A 15,687-nucleotide genomic window follows, 5' to 3' on the forward strand; every position below is an offset into this window, starting at 1 on the left:
CCTCCGTCACCGTAATTGGACGTCTTATGGCCGCAATTAAGATAATTCCAGAGTTCGTAATGCCCCAAATTACCCTGCGGCTCGGGACTCCTGCATATAAACACGACATATGGACTTTCAAACTGTTTATCCTCGCCAAGCAGCACCTGCCCGACATTTTGTTTTACGCTGTTTATTCAGTAATCTGTCCTGCCTCTTCCTTCATCTAAACAGAGTATTGGCTGACCGCTCCTTTGAATGTAGCGTCATTTAATTCCTTCACTAGCAACTGCCTGTCTTCCATCACGCTCTTCTGTCCGGCAGTAAAGTTTTCAGCGGAAGATGGAAGCCAATACACACGAGAGACGAGGTGTTTTACCCTTCAGTGTGTGTTCAGCAGCTCCCTTATGCAACACTGAGGGTCTGGACTGCCCATCCCGTACCCCGTGGAGGACGTATGCATGCCGGCAAGCAGCTGGTGGTTAACACGCGAGTCTCTCACCCACTGCATCATACGAGCATTGAGTCTTGTCCGAGTAAGATTCTCCTTAACGAAATTGTGTCTATTGGAGTGAAAGATGAGTATAACTTTAAACTTCCAAGATATTCATCCTCCAAATGAAGATTAAACGCTTGCTAACACTACGTAACTCCTAATCTATTTCTTAACGAAGTTGTGTTTATTGCAGTAAAAGATAAAGAGTGCAACCTTAAACTCGTTAGATGTTCCTTCTCAAAATGAAGCTAAAAAAAAACTTGACCAAATTATACTTACATAACTCCTGACTTGAAATTCAAAGGATAATTTCACAGACCTGCCTGGAGTGGTACCTGCACTGCAATACGACAGATGGAAGCCGAGGAAAACTTCACAAAACCGCAGATCATTGAACTTCGTGGCTACACAATCTACATAAAATGGCGGCACGAGGACCTATAAACGTCAGTACACACACACACACACACACACACACACACACACACTCTGTCCCCCTTCCGTGTCTCTATCAATCTACTCTACATACAATAATACTTTATAGTGATCTCCGTACGGGTTGTTTGGGGTTTCATGTCTTCCAAATGAGGCTCCCGTGTGTTTCATGTAATGGGGAAATATGGATATAGCATAATAATTGTCACGAATGGCACCGCAGTGAGGCGAGGGCCGCGGCACTGCCTCAGCCTGTCTCTCTTATGTACTGTGGTTGATGTTTCCGTGCCGGCTGTGATACGTAACTCACGCTAGCAAACGATCACACAATTTACTGTCACGACCTACCTACCTCTCTCTCTTTCTCTGTCCCTCTCTCTCTCTCTCTCTCTCTCTCTCTCTCTCTCTCTCTCTCTCTCTCTGAACGTCATCATATACAACATTAATCAAGATAAGCAAACAATAGTAAAAAATAGATCAAGTAAAGCAGCAATCCAGTGTGGGAATAAAGAAACTAACATTATAATCTTAGAAAACTATTTCCCACCGCTCTGAAACACGTCAGTAAAATCCGAAGCAGCGCGTGAAGCTCTGAACACAAGTATCGGTGCCTCATCTCCCGAACCAAGATGACGTAACCAAGTGGATAATTTTTCCGTCACTTTCTCTATCACCTATCACAAAATGCTTTCCCAGTCATATATCACCGCTACATGCATTACGTACCTTATATTAAGCCTAACCATTACCCTAAACACCACAACTGCGAATACCTATTGTATCGGAGAGTGAATCCCATGACAGCATCTAGCAACTTATCTTAACCACATGGCGACGCACACCGCAACACTCCAGCACTAGTCCTACCCATTATCCACGTTCCTCTGCTGCACTCTCATCACGCTATCTAACCAACTAAGCAACATACAAGCTGAGCACGACATGTCCGCGAATGCAATGACTCGTTATCAAGCGTAAGTGAAAAAAATAACACCCAGACACGCAGAAGAGATACAGAGTGAATGACAACTCTCCCAACTCCACATATACGTAATAATTAAGCTCACACATTTACTACCTGATACATAATTCATAAATACCTTGCGCTGGAGATCCTGAGGTGTTTCCTGAACCTGAAGCACACGTGACACAGCTCCAGGGAAGCACAGTACCGCGGATGATTCATGATAAATAAGACACACACCTAGCCAGACTACGTGCAGCCTTTGGTGATTGCGCAGGAAGTTGGCGCTGCTCTAGATCTCTCCCTCCTGGCATTGCTCTCTCTCTCTCTCTCTCTCTCTCTCTCTTTCTTCGAAGGATCACGTTGAAAGTAAAGGAGGTAGTACATAATGAGTTTGAATTTACAAAGAGCACGTGATATTCTCTATGGTAATAATCGTGCCCAAGTTTTTCGAAGAGTTTAAAGGGAGAATATACCCACAATCTATCACTAATTCGACTGCGTACTGAAGTCAGTCTGCATTTGAGAACTTAGCGTCACCCTCCACACAGCAACGGAGAGAGAGAGAGAGAGAGAGAGAGAGAGAGAGAGAGAGAGAGAGAGAGCACCTGAAAAGGAACCAGTCAGCATGTTCATAAACCCATAAATCAAGTGTTATTGTCAGTTTGCCTTGCTTATCATTTCCTTAACCTGCATTACCGCGGAGTGCAAGGGAAGCTACAAGTCTCTATCTTGGTAAAACAACACCTCTCCATCTTGCCAAAACAAGCTGCTGCAAACACTTTACCGACTGCTTCTAATCCATTAAGTGTAAAGTGTACCCAGCACGTGCCTTAACACACACACAGCGTCCACAGTACGCCAGCAGGGACCTGACAAATGAGAAAATTTAGAAACACATGACAGGAAAGTTAGCCAAGATTTCTTGCAAGTAGTGGCGAGCGTCCTTTAATCTCTGTTCCATACGAGGCGTGTGGGAGGCAGGAGGCTATTTGTGGGGAGGGTCACGTTTTCTTTTCTACATTAACAGTAGACTTCGCTGTTTTACTCCCTCCCCAGTGACCCGAGAGGAAATGGGTGTAAAGTACAGCTAAGAGCAAAACTTAACTCCCCGACCCCGCAAGACTCTTACATAATTTTAACAATTTTCCAACCAGTAAGAATTTTGTGCTAATGTAGACATCTCTTTAATTCATATTAGTTGCGTTCTTCATGTAGTTTCTTCAGAGCGTTCATGTATTTCGTCTTACGTCTAGCACCCTCAGGTTAGCGTGGAGTCAATGGAACACTGCGGCGCTCTGCTCCTGAGGGAGGTGAAGGTGCAGGTGGAGGGAAGCTACCGAAAGCGACCACTCCACCTTCTCCATGTCCAAGGGAGGGTCATTCATCTTGCTGTCACGCGCCACACCCACCGCCACTACCTACCACCCACCACACGCACGCACACACACACACAGCCACTGCACCTACACCCAATGACATCTCACTCGTTTCCAAGAAGAGGCTGCCTTCCTTTGTGTTCCTCTTCGACGTTTCAACAAGTATCAGTCAACTTTCGAAACGTAAATTGCCTACAATATGTGGGCTGCTTGTTTATTGTAAACTTACTAAAATGTTCTTTACGAGTATGTCTTCCTCGCTTATGCTTTCCTACAACAAATCCAGTTAAAATATCAAACCATTTATCTAATTGTACTTCTCACTACTCGGAGGGATGTAACAGCCTGAAGGGAAGGACGACAGAGGTAGGGAGGGTCACAGACCACACAAACCACTCCCATCCACGTGTTCTTGTCTCTGTGTGGTGGGTGGGTGGTCCACACATGTACAGTCTGTGCCACCCTGCCTCTGCCGCCTGTCTGACCGCTCCTTGCCTCTGCCTCGCTTACTGATGCATGCCATAATTGTTGCTCTGATTGCTGATGCAACGTGTTGGGGAAAGTACATTGACACGTGTTCATTGCAGGTTGTATGAGGCAGCTCAGTATTTAATAAAGAAAATGAAGGAGAAAGGAGAGGATAAGTGGGTAAAGAGCTTCCATCTTATCTCTCGCTCTGTTTTTTTATACTTACCTAGCACAAGACACACTGTGATTACCCCTTTTTAATGATAATGGCGACAGAACGTAATCTACAATTCAGGGCAAAATACACACGTATGTTCTTGAAATTGTAGTGTTAATAATTCTTGTGGTCCTACAAATAATTCCAAAAGAGTGTGATGCTTTCATGCTACGTAGCGACTGGCATCACTCTTCGTTCTCTTTTGGCTCACAATACACAAGGTAGTTTCTTAAAAATTATAAAAGTAGTAATCATTCAAAAAAATATCATATGCACCTAAATAAAACTAGAATGTGATGGTTTCATACTCCTTGGCGACCTGCATCACTCTTAGCTCCCTTTACGTTCACAGTACATAATCAAACTCACCCGATGTGGTCGTCGCGTCTCACTACAAAAAAGTGGCATTAGATTACCACCATGACTCCTGCGGTTAATCTCAATCCGCAGCTCTCAGTTTTTATCTCATTGTGTGTAAGTAAGAGGTGGACATTTAAACAGTCGCCAGTCACTATGTTACAGGTAAAAATACTTAATACGATCACCTTCTGTCCACCAGTACCACCCATCTTTATCTCTTGTTGTGTTAGACTGTAAATCTCAAGCAAACGAGATGTGGATGAGATGAAGTATGTAGGTATAAGCAGCCGTCTCTTATCTTCTTCCTTTTATCGGATGTGCAGAGTAAAGAGAGGTTATGGTGCCAATTATACGTTCGGTGGCTCTACCTGCAACAAGATAATAAGAATAATTTCGTGTTCTTCATGTCAGTGCAGTTAATCTGATCAATTTCGACAACGAGATCTTAACAGTTTGACGGCACTCCACCAAAGAAAAATAAACATTAAAATAAAATGCAAAAAATCACAAACTGAAGCAGAATAAAACTGTAGGCGAAGTGATAAAACGTGATATCTTGTAATAGTTAATCTTACAAAATGTTCGAATGAAGTATACTCATAGATAACAAATTAGCAACTAAAAAATAATAAAAAGGGAAGCAACATGTAAGGGACGGAAAGCGAAGACACCAGACAGGAGACCAACAGACGGGAGGAAAAATGTGAAGTGGGAGGGGAGAAGGAAGAAGCAGAGAAGGAAGAATAAAATGGAGGGGAGGGTTGGATGTTTCAAGCTCCCTCAAGGAAAATAATATGGAGAGGAAGGGGGAAGGAAGGAGAGAAGGAGGGATAAAAAGAAGAGGAGGGAAGGATGTCTCTCCAACACTAGTAGGAAAAGAAAAAAAGTGTTTGATCCCAGTGAACCTTGTCCGCACACACACACACACACACACAGCAGGTGTTATCTTATCTATAAAAAATATAAAAAAAAACATTCCCCCAAGTATACACAGTGAAGGAAAGAAATGTCTGAATCAAAACAAAGTCTACTGACAACATAACTAAAAAGTGAATAGTTATGGATACACAAGATTATTATTTTTTTGTTGTTATTTTACGATTATTAGTAAGCTAATATAGTAAAGATTTATCTATTTGATTTATTTATTCTGTTTTTTTTATTATTAATTTACTTACTGATTCATTTAGTTTATCATTTTCGTTTATTTACTTATCTGTGTATTTTATTAATTTATTTCTATAATTTGTTTATTTATTTATTCATTTATTTATTCTTTGTGTGTGTACGTGTGTTGCATAGATAAGCTCACATCCCCAATCGCAACACACCTGTGGTCCCTGACAGCAGCTCATTTCATACACGTGGGACTCTCCAATCTGCATCTGCTATCAGTCAAATCACCCTTCATCACCTTCCCCCTCGCTACAGGTGCGCCTGGCCCCACCACTCTCCCCTCAGCCCTCCTATCTGTGACATTTCCTGTTGATACCATCCCGCTTTTGTTGCTGCTTCTTTGTATTGCGCAACTACTCTTCTTCTTCATTTCCCTCTTGTTTCTTCCAATTATTATTATTATTATTATTATTATTATTATTATTATTATTATTATTGCTGTTATTGTTGTTGTTGTTGTTGTTGTTATTTTTTATTAACTGTTATTGTTATTTCTCCTCCCTTTCACTTTCCCCGTCTAGCTTCTCCTCCTCCTCCTCCTCCTCCTCCCCTCTTCTTTCTCCCTTTCTCTTTCTTCTCTTCTTCCTCTTACTCTTCCCTCTTCCTTCTCCATTTCCTCCCTCTTCCTCTTCCTTCTCCTCCTTTTCTTGTTCCTCTTTTTCCTTCTCTTCCTCCTTCTTCCACCTTCTTCTCCCTCTTCCTCCTCCTCCTCCTCCTCCACTTTTCTCGTCAAGGAAGAAGTAAATTTTCATCTTTATTTCATCATTTACCTCTTACTATTTATTCTATTAATTTTGCACATCCTCTCTCTCTCTCTCTCTCTCTCTCTCTCTCTCTCTCTCTCTCTCTCTCTCTCTCTCTCTCTCTCTCTCTCTCTCTCTCTCTCTCTCTCTCTCTCTCATTCACGCAAGGGCACGTTCTTATCTTTTTTCCTCCTGCGTTATAAAGTGATCCCCGCCATTTCTTTTCTCTTCGTTCAGGTCTCCGTGTTTGCCTATCTCTTCGGTGTATTTTCCTTATTCTCCACGCCATAAGTGATCAGTGCAAGCAGCTTTTTCTCTTTCTCTTGTATATAAACTCGTCTTTATTGATCTGTAGTGCTAAGTCTTCTGTTACCAAGCATGTTTTTTTTTTCTTTCTTTTTTTCTATGTAGCAAGTAAGTCAGTCCCTCCTCACACGCGCGTGCACACAGCCACCACACACACACACACACAAACACACACCGCAATGTCACCCTAGCTAACATCTGTGTCTTTGCTTTATATTATTATTTGCAGCACACCGCCACACACTTATGCCCAATATATTAATATCGGATGCTTCTCTTGATACTTCGATCATACACACACACATACACACAATCTCTCTCTCTCTCTCTCTCTCTCTCTCTCTCTCTCTCTCTCTCTCTCTCTCTCTCTCTCTCTCTCTCTCTCTCTCTCTCTCTCTCTCTCTCTACATCGTAGTAACATATGATGCAATACGGAGTATGCTTCACATGTCTGGGGGGGTTCCACTCATACTGCTCTTCTAGACAGGGTGGAATCAAAAGCTTTTCGTCTCATCAACTCCTCTCCTCTAACTGACTGTCTTCAGCCTCTCTCTCACCGCCGCAGTGTTGCATATCTAGCTGTCTTCTACCGCTATTTTCATGCTAACTGCTCTTCTGATCTTGCTAACTGCATGCCTCCCCTCCTTCCGCGGCCTCGCTGCACAAGACTTTCTTCTTTCTCTCACCCCTATTCTGTCCACCTCTCTAACGCAAGAGTTAACCAGTATTCTCAATCATTCATCCCTTTCTCTGGTAAACTCTGGAACTCCCTGCCTGCTTCTGTATTTCCACCTCCCTATGACTTGAATTCCTTCAAGAGGGAGGTTTCAAGACACTTATTCATCAATTTTTGACCACTGCTTTGACCCTTTTATGGGACTGGCAATTCAGTGGCCATTTTTTTTTATTAGATTTTTGTTGCCCTTGGCCAGTGTCCTTCCTACATAAAAAAAAAAAAAACTTTGCTTTAGTGTAAAGTTCATTCTTTCTTCTGCACATGAAAATGAATCAGTAATATCTGATTTGCAATGCGACTCTTATCTTTGAATTTGTTTGAGACAAGAATTGCAAGTTAAATCGAGGTCCTACAAAGCAACAACACGTGATACAAAACAGTACACTCTGCATTGGTACAAAATTCTCTCTCTCTCTCTCTCTCTCTCTCTCTCTCTCTCTCTCTCTCTCTCTCTCTCTCTCTCTCTCTCTCTCTCTCTCTCTCTTCAATATATGAAAATAAATCAGTGAAAGTTATATCAGCTTTACAAATCCCTTCTTACTTCAGTTTTTTTTTCTTTTTCTGAGAGAGAGAGGGAGAGAGAGAGAGAGAGAGAGAGAGAGAGAGAGAGAGAGAGAGAGAGAGAGAGAGAGAGAGAGAGAGAGAGAGAGAGAGAGAGAGAGAGAAGAAATACAAGTTAAATCAAAATCTTTCAGCCAGTGAAGGAACTTGATTGAATCTTATAAGAAGATGACATCGACTTTATTATAGTTCCCTACAGCGCATCCCTCTTTCACACACACACACACACACACACACACACACACACACACACACGCACACACATAGTATTCTCAAACACATACTTGCTTCCCCAACACCACCGCAAGTATGTGCACACGTCCCAGCACACCCACGATGGAGCGACAAGTAGGCTGCATAAGTGTTAAAATATAGAGTGGGACGCTGCTTCCCTTGTTTACGCACCTGTTTGTTTACCCGTATGCTCTATGTTTAGGACACACCCTCCGCTCGGCGCCGCAATGTACAAAACTATGGCTCTTCGTATTTGTATGTAAAAAATAGTTAGGTGATTTTCCCCCTCTCGCCATTTTTTTTTTTATTTATTTTTTTTTTATCAGAGTTACGATGCATTTCTCTTTTCGTTCTATCATTGTATTGTGGCTGTTTTCTTTATTTCCTGATATACTTTGAGATACGTTCACTTGTGCTACGATTTTTTTTTTTTATATATATATATTTTCCTTCGTCATGTATCCATTCACATACTTCTTCTCCGTCAGTGCAAGTCAGTGTTCTGCTATTTCTACTTCGGTCTGTGTTTCCGGTAAAATGTAATGCCTTTCGTAAAAGTCAATCGGCTTTTTTTTTTTTATTATTATTCCTCTTTTCTTTTTTTTTTTTCCTTAAGTCAGTGCTCAGTTGGTTCCTCCTGCAGTCTGTGTCTTTGCTTAAGCATCAGTACTTAATACCTATCATATAAATCCATCCACACTTACTTCTCCTTATATCAACCTATTGTGATTTATTTATGGTATATGATTCAACGCGCACACGCTTCTCCGCATAGTTTCTCCCCAAACTTATATATTTCACGCACCTAATACCTATCGTATAAATCACCCCACACTTACTCCCCTCTCGTTCTATCAACCTATCAACCTGTAATGATTTATTTCTTTTTACGATTCAACGCAAACACTTAAAACTTCTCCCTCAACTTGTGTTTCCACGCACCTATGGACCTCACTTCTGGCCTCCTTTCCTTCCCCCACTAAGACAACAATCCATCCTTTCCTCACTCCTTGTATCCCTCCTCCTTTCCTCCACCTACTCCTCCCCCTCTCCCACGGTGGTGCTTCTGATATGCTAAGAGGTGAGAGAGGGAAAGAGAGAGGGAGAGGGAGAGAGAGCGGGGGCAGTTTGACGCAATATCCGCAAAGGTTCATTAATAACTCTGAGCACAGTTTGAGATTGGAGGTCGCCAGTGTATACCGTTTAGCACTCTGATGCCGCGGCTTTGTATTTTTACACAGCACTACCAACGCCCCGTGAAACCTGAGCCGGGAAGGAAGGTTAGGCCGGAAAACTCCGTCTGTCTCACCTGCTGCTAAGCCATCACGTCACAATAAGGTGCCTGCATTACAAAAAGTCCCTCCTATATGGTGTACAATCAATGATAGGATTGCTTCCGTTAAAAAAACCGAAGAACTTGTCAGAAGCATTGTCAGTTGGTAGCCCTGGCGTCAAGTGGGCGGGCCGGGGTGGGTAAACAAAGCGATGCAGCAATGAAGCCCTAGCAGTCTCCCTCCCCCCCCACCCCTCTCCGGCAGCCTCTCCCACCACCCCCCACCACCCACCACCACCCACCAGCCAGCCAGCCAGCCAGCAAGCCAGCCCTCCGTCAGGTAACTCGCTAAAATATACACCATAATACCACGATCCGTCTTGCTTTATTGATTTACTGATTATGAGAATTTTCTCCTGCTGCAGTATCAAAAATTATGCTAAATATAAGCCCAGATCGCGGGTGGAGGCGGACGAAGGGAAGACTAGTCGGCCCTCGGTTCATTAATCAACTCAAGTTATAGGGCCATAAATATAAGAGATAAATTTTCAAGACCGACGCATATCATCGAGGAAATCGTTCCTGAAACCCCTTCGCTTGTGGAAAGTTTGTGGGTTTGGGGGAGGGCCATGCGGTGTGTGTATGTGTGTGTGTGTGAGAGAGAGAGAGAGAGAGAGAGAGAGAGAGAGAGAGAGAGAGAGAGAGAGAGAGAGAGAGAGAGAGAGAGAAATCACCTAGCTTTTGAAGAATATACGTACGTACTTTTAGTGACGGCGAAGGTTGAGCAGACAAGGGAAGGACTCTATAGCAATGCCCTCCACCACCACCACCACCACCACCTATTATTACTTCCTTCACTCGCCTTCACCAGAACCATTGTCACTATCAGAGCACCACCACCACCATGACCTCCCTCACTCACAACCACTACCATCACCTCCCTCACTCATCACCATCACCATGACCTCTCACTCACAACCACTAGCATCACCTCTCTCACACATCACCACCACCATGACCACACACACACTCACATGTACCACCACCACCACCACCACCACCATCATCTCTCTCTCTCTTACTCTGCAGATAACGTTGGTCGCTAAGGTTAAAATTTCCCCACTTTTCTTCTTATTTCAGTCCAGAAAACACTATCAGACAGATCTCTCTGAAAAAAAAAATAATAATAATCACTCTTTTATGGCAGCGTCGAGGTCATGGATTTGATATTTTCACATTTTTTTTCTTTTCCTTTTTTTTTTTATGCAATCCAGATATTAGTTTTACCACAGCGACTTATACGACCCAGAGAATGATCGTGGAATAGAGAGAAGCACCATCATGTCACTACCTTGAGTATCGTGCAGTGACGGCTGGCTGGCTGGCTGGCTGGCTGGCTTGTGTGTCCGTTCCTCCTTCCCTCCCACGCAGAGAGACAAGCAAGGCAGCGATACAGAAAGGCAGCCAGCCACCAACACACCCACTCTAAAGGAGCAAAACTGTGCACCCGTGACCACGCCACCCAGGGCGACTCGCTGCCTGCCCCACATCACCTGTAATCATGCAGGCTGGTCAAAAAAATTAATAACGTTGAAACATACCCCATAACACGGCCAACCAAAGGCAGGAAGAATCACGCGAGCTTGACAGCGCTTCATAAGAGGTGCTCGTGCCTGCTAAGAGTAATAATATCCTCCTTCATGGCCGCAGACTCAAGTGGCCTGAAGACGATAACACTAGGCCGGGAGTGCCGTAGGGGCGAGACGCGGGCGGCCGGGCGAGGAAGTGTGAGCCTCCCCGCCCGCAGCAGTTAAGCGGAGAGGGACCGAGCTCGTTTCAATTCGCTTATCTGTGGATTGAAGCTCTTATGCACATTATGAGAGATTTAGGAAAGGTTTCTCCGCCCCAAACAGTATTGAGATCTGCGGCTTGCTCTCCGGGGCGTGAGCGGCGAGGGGAGATACGAGTGCCCGCTTGAAATAAAAGAAGAAAAAATAGAAAAAAAAAGAGGAACGGCGCCTTTCTCATCGCGATGGGCCAAAGTGGCTATTCCTTTACTATGGGTTAATCTCCGTGGTAAACTAGGGCGCTGCTTATTGAGGCGGCTTATCAAACGACTTTATCGCACCTGCACCGTGGCGTCAAAATTATTACGAGGCTCGCTCAGCTTAAGCCGGTCAGAAGTTGATAGAAATAATACTGTGACTGAATATTTTCCAGTGACTTTTATTCCGTCGATATCAGCCACTGGATTATTAAAAGATAATTGCTGGCCGCGTATATTGCCATGCTTCGTGGGTGAGGAAATGGAAGACAATCAGCTGCCACGGCTGACGCGCTGACGTGATGTACCAGAATAACCATTTCTTCCTAATTTTAAGTTTACTCCTCAATGAATTTTTCAAAATGCAAAAGTCTAAGGAGGCTGGCCGGCTGAGTACAGGCGGCTCCTCAGCGCGAGTGTGAGTGTTTTCTTTTTTGTTTTATTTTCCTTCACTCACGTACTTTTGTCTCTCTCTGTCGCAGGTCCGGAGCAGCTGGCTTATCTCCTACAGCCCTTCAGGAAGCCCAAGAGGATCCGGACGGCGTTCAGCCCGAGTCAGCTGCTGAAGTTGGAGGAGGCTTTCGAGAAGAATCAGTACGTGGTGGGCGCAGAGAGGAAGCAGCTCGCCCAGTCCCTCAACCTCTCTGAGACACAGGTAAGACTCAGCCACTCCTTCTCTCACGACTAATCCGCGGAGAGTGGAAAATAAGCAGGTCAAGTGATATTTTCCAATGCTCCGGTTGTATATTAGCTCACACCCTCAGGCCTCAACAAGGGCATCGCCTCACGGGATATCCTTCAAGGGAGGCGAGGCGGGAGTGTCTGCTGAACTGTGCAGGATGTACTGCACGGAGTAGTCGATCAGTGATGGATACCGGAATTGAAACCAACTAAAGGCAATAACGAATAGTTTATCTTAGTTCCCTCTAGCGCTTGTTGTGAAAATTTAAGGACAGACAAACAATGGTGACTAGAGCCTTTTCTCTTGCGTTCATTTTTACATTCGCATTTAAAGCTAAGCACGGTCACTGGTCACTTGACACCTGTATGGGAAGCCTGTAATATTCACCCGCGTTTCTATTGCTTACATAGGAAAGTAGATATTTGGATGAGAGTTTTCCAAATGTGTCTATTAAATCACTTAAAGCTCTTTCTTCTTCACCATGCAAGGACTTATTACATATCGTTTACAAATTATTCATTAACTTATAAGGGTCAGTCACTTCTCCATAACAAGGAAGTTTTGCTTTTCCAATTTAGCTTATGCTGTTGTTCTTTAATATAATCGTAAGAGTAGTTTTTATACTCCTTCTTATGATAGAAACAATAAGCTGACTAATATAAAAATTTTTGTGATAAAATGGGATATCTGAGTATTGAGTAATCTTTGACCTTTGAGTGAAATGCGGATTCATTCCTTTTCAGGTTAAAGTTTGGTTTCAAAACAGACGCACGAAAGAAAAGAGGATCCAGCAAGAAGACGGTGACAACGGAGGCGACTCGAGCACAGGCAGCGGGGAAGGTGGAACAAAAGGTGGAGGAGGAAGCACGGCAGGAAGCGGAGGAGGAGGAGGAGGAGGAGGAGGAGGGGGTGCAGGAAACTCAGCCTCAGGAGGAGCGGGAGGCGGTGCTGGATCCTCCTCCCCTGACAAGTGCTCCGCCTCCTCCTCTTCCCCCGACAGAGTCTCCAAATCCATGGAGGAGGATGACGATGACGATGAAATAATTGAAGAGGATTCAGAAAACGAAAGCGTGGAAGTGAGCGTCGGTGTCGGCGTGGGTGTCGGGGTGGGAGTGGGCGGCGGCAGAGTGGATCTCAGCACGGGCTGAAATAATGAATGCTTCGCCAGAGCCAAGTCAAGGGAGCCTCGCTTCGCTGACACCCGCCCCGGCAGCTGGCGGTGAGCAGTGTCCTGGGCGACGCGTGTACATAGTGTTTGCAGAGGTGAACGGCGTTATGGTGACGTCAGAAGTGTACAGAACACGCCCTGAGTGGCTCAGGCTGACTGACCTGGCTCCGCTAGTCACGGGTGGACGGCTGAAAATACCAGAACCATACAGTCTTAGGTGCCAAGAGCAAAAATGATGTAGAGCTTATGTTCGGTGGAACTTACGAGAAAAATCAAGAATGAAAATGAATATTGTCCAGGAACGAAATACAAGAAATCCGAAAAGTAATATGTGAGCGCTTGGAAAAGATGAGTAACAATCTCTTAGAAACGCTCAATGTGCAATAGTCTTGCACTGTCAGTGCAAAGGCGCAGAGGTGTTGTGGGTCGCCCCTTAAATGGAACGAAGGACGCGCCTGCGCCTTGATGTTTCAAGTGTGTTTCCAGAATCGGAATCAAGAAGAGTTAAGTGACATTCCCGCCTCCCAGACTTGAGCTGCTGACGAGCCTCCGCCAGTCATGGCGCTGCGGCATCCTCGGGACGCCGCCTCCTATGTAGCCTAAGTTTACGAACACATCGTCTTCCTGTTGTTTCAACGTCCACGTTGGTGTTGCTTTGTTAACTCTGCTGAGTAAGCGTCCTGTATATCATAGTTCTGGTGTATTGTATATCATATCACAACGACCATATTCCTGACATACACTGGAGGAGTACACGCTACCACTGCAATCCATCAAAGTAGGATAAGCCTTTTATGCGAGTGTTTGTCACTTATGGAAGCTTTACGATACTTGCTATAATTATGTACATGTAAGCTGCAAGTAATTTACTATTACATGAGGCAACGAAGTTTTCTTTGAAAGTTTTATGATGTAAATATTTTCTTTCTGACAAATAACTGACGAATGTGGCAGTGGCCGCACTCACAACTGATGTCTTCTTCAGTCTAGCGCCACGAGTTAGTCTGCAGACAGGCGGTCACGAGGCGGCGGCGGCGGTGGTGGTGGTGCTGGCGGTGGCGGTGGTGGTGAGACAGCGGTGGTTGCGGCGGCCTGCTGCAGGCTGGAGATCACGGCGCGGTCTGCAGCTACAGGCTCACGCCACCCACCACGAAAACGGACCTGAATTATGAGCCAAGGGAAATTGTCTTGGTTTCTTGGCTTCCGTTGACACGGAAACAGGCCTTTCATGGCGTGCCGGCGCGGACGTGAGGCCTCTTGTTGTGGTCTGAGTGAGAGTTTTCCTGGTGGCGTGGCCGCCCCACCCCCGCTGTCGCGACCTTCGCGGTGCAGCTGGTGGAAGGTTGCTGCTGTTCTCAGCAAAAAAAAGGTGTAACCGAACAGGCTGTGGCAAGGACATATCTGGAAGCCGACTCTTATCTAAACCTAATGTAAAATAACAGGAGTACATTTTTGGCAAGTAGCCGCCATTTATCACGGCTAGGAAGAATTCATTATTTCCTCTGTCTGTCTCATTTTTACCAACCACTCAATGAAATGTTAATGGCAGCGCGCAGCTTGAGGCGCCTACTTGCGGAATTCCGCTGTGGTATCAACAGGACCATGAATGGCTCGTAATTAACTCTGGCAACGAGCTGTGACTTGCATCTGCTGAGGGGACTTTGGCCCCATCACCAATATAAATATGATTATATATATATATATATATATATATATATATATATATATATATATATATATATATATATATATATATATATATATATATATATATATATATATATATATATATATATAGACACAGACACACACACTTTTATTCACTGGTCGCAAGATAGGTCTATTCAGAGTGTTGGTCTGTCGCTCATAGTACAGTTCCAGTCTTGTCGTGTGTGAGTGTCGTCTTCCATCGCCGCAGCGCGGTCGGAAGCTTAAGAAGCTTAGACGCGCCACAAGTCTTATCATTTTAAAAGGTGACAAAAATACTTGCACCCAATGGTTGGCGGGTGGACTGTGGGAGCGGCTGAGTGCTGGGGACAAAGTCCAGGTGTGGCGGCAGCCTATCGCCACACCTGTCCGGCTTCATTAAGATCCACATGCCGGCAGCCGTCGTGGCCAGACCTTGGAAGGCAGTGGACTCCGGCTACCATTCCTGCTCTCTATGTTTCCAAACAAGGTCTGTAGAGTATTACAAGTATGTCAAATTAGTATTATGTCATCAGCCTTTGATGGGATATGCTGACAACTTGTGTACGTCAGTAACGTGACAGTTGTGTATTGTTATGTATCTTATCAACCATTTTAAGCTGGCACAAGCCTCGCAGCTCCTCCCTGCTGGGGCGGAACGAGTCTGAGCCGTTAAGGCGGCACTGCTAAGATCTCCAACGCTCCAATAACAGAATTTTGTGCCGTCCCGGCGACAGCAACAAGATAAGTAAGAAGGAATACTTAAATTTTTGTTGCTTG

At 44.5% G+C, this 15,687-nt stretch overlaps 1 protein-coding gene and 1 long non-coding RNA gene across 2 annotated transcripts in view; one reads left to right on the forward strand and one right to left on the reverse strand.

Annotated features, from left to right (window-relative positions):
• Window positions 1-14,915, forward strand: part of LOC135100056 (homeobox protein EMX1-like) — a 36,187-nt gene extending 21,272 nt beyond the window's left edge. The window contains exons 2-3 of the mRNA XM_064002939.1: window positions 11,854-12,026; window positions 12,797-14,915. Of these exons, the coding sequence (XP_063859009.1) occupies window positions 11,854-12,026; window positions 12,797-13,201 (578 nt within the window). The 3' untranslated portion in view covers window positions 13,202-14,915. The remainder of the gene's footprint in view (window positions 1-11,853; window positions 12,027-12,796) is intronic.
• Window positions 4,026-15,687, reverse strand: part of LOC135100057 (uncharacterized) — a 74,900-nt gene continuing 63,238 nt past the window's right edge. Inside the window, exon 7 of the long non-coding RNA XR_010268510.1 lies at window positions 4,026-4,666. This is a non-coding gene — a long non-coding RNA (uncharacterized LOC135100057). The remainder of the gene's footprint in view (window positions 4,667-15,687) is intronic.

Source organism: Scylla paramamosain, chromosome 4 (assembly GCF_035594125.1).
Source record: "Scylla paramamosain isolate STU-SP2022 chromosome 4, ASM3559412v1, whole genome shotgun sequence".
Classification (NCBI taxonomy): Eukaryota; Metazoa; Arthropoda; class Malacostraca; order Decapoda; family Portunidae; genus Scylla; species Scylla paramamosain.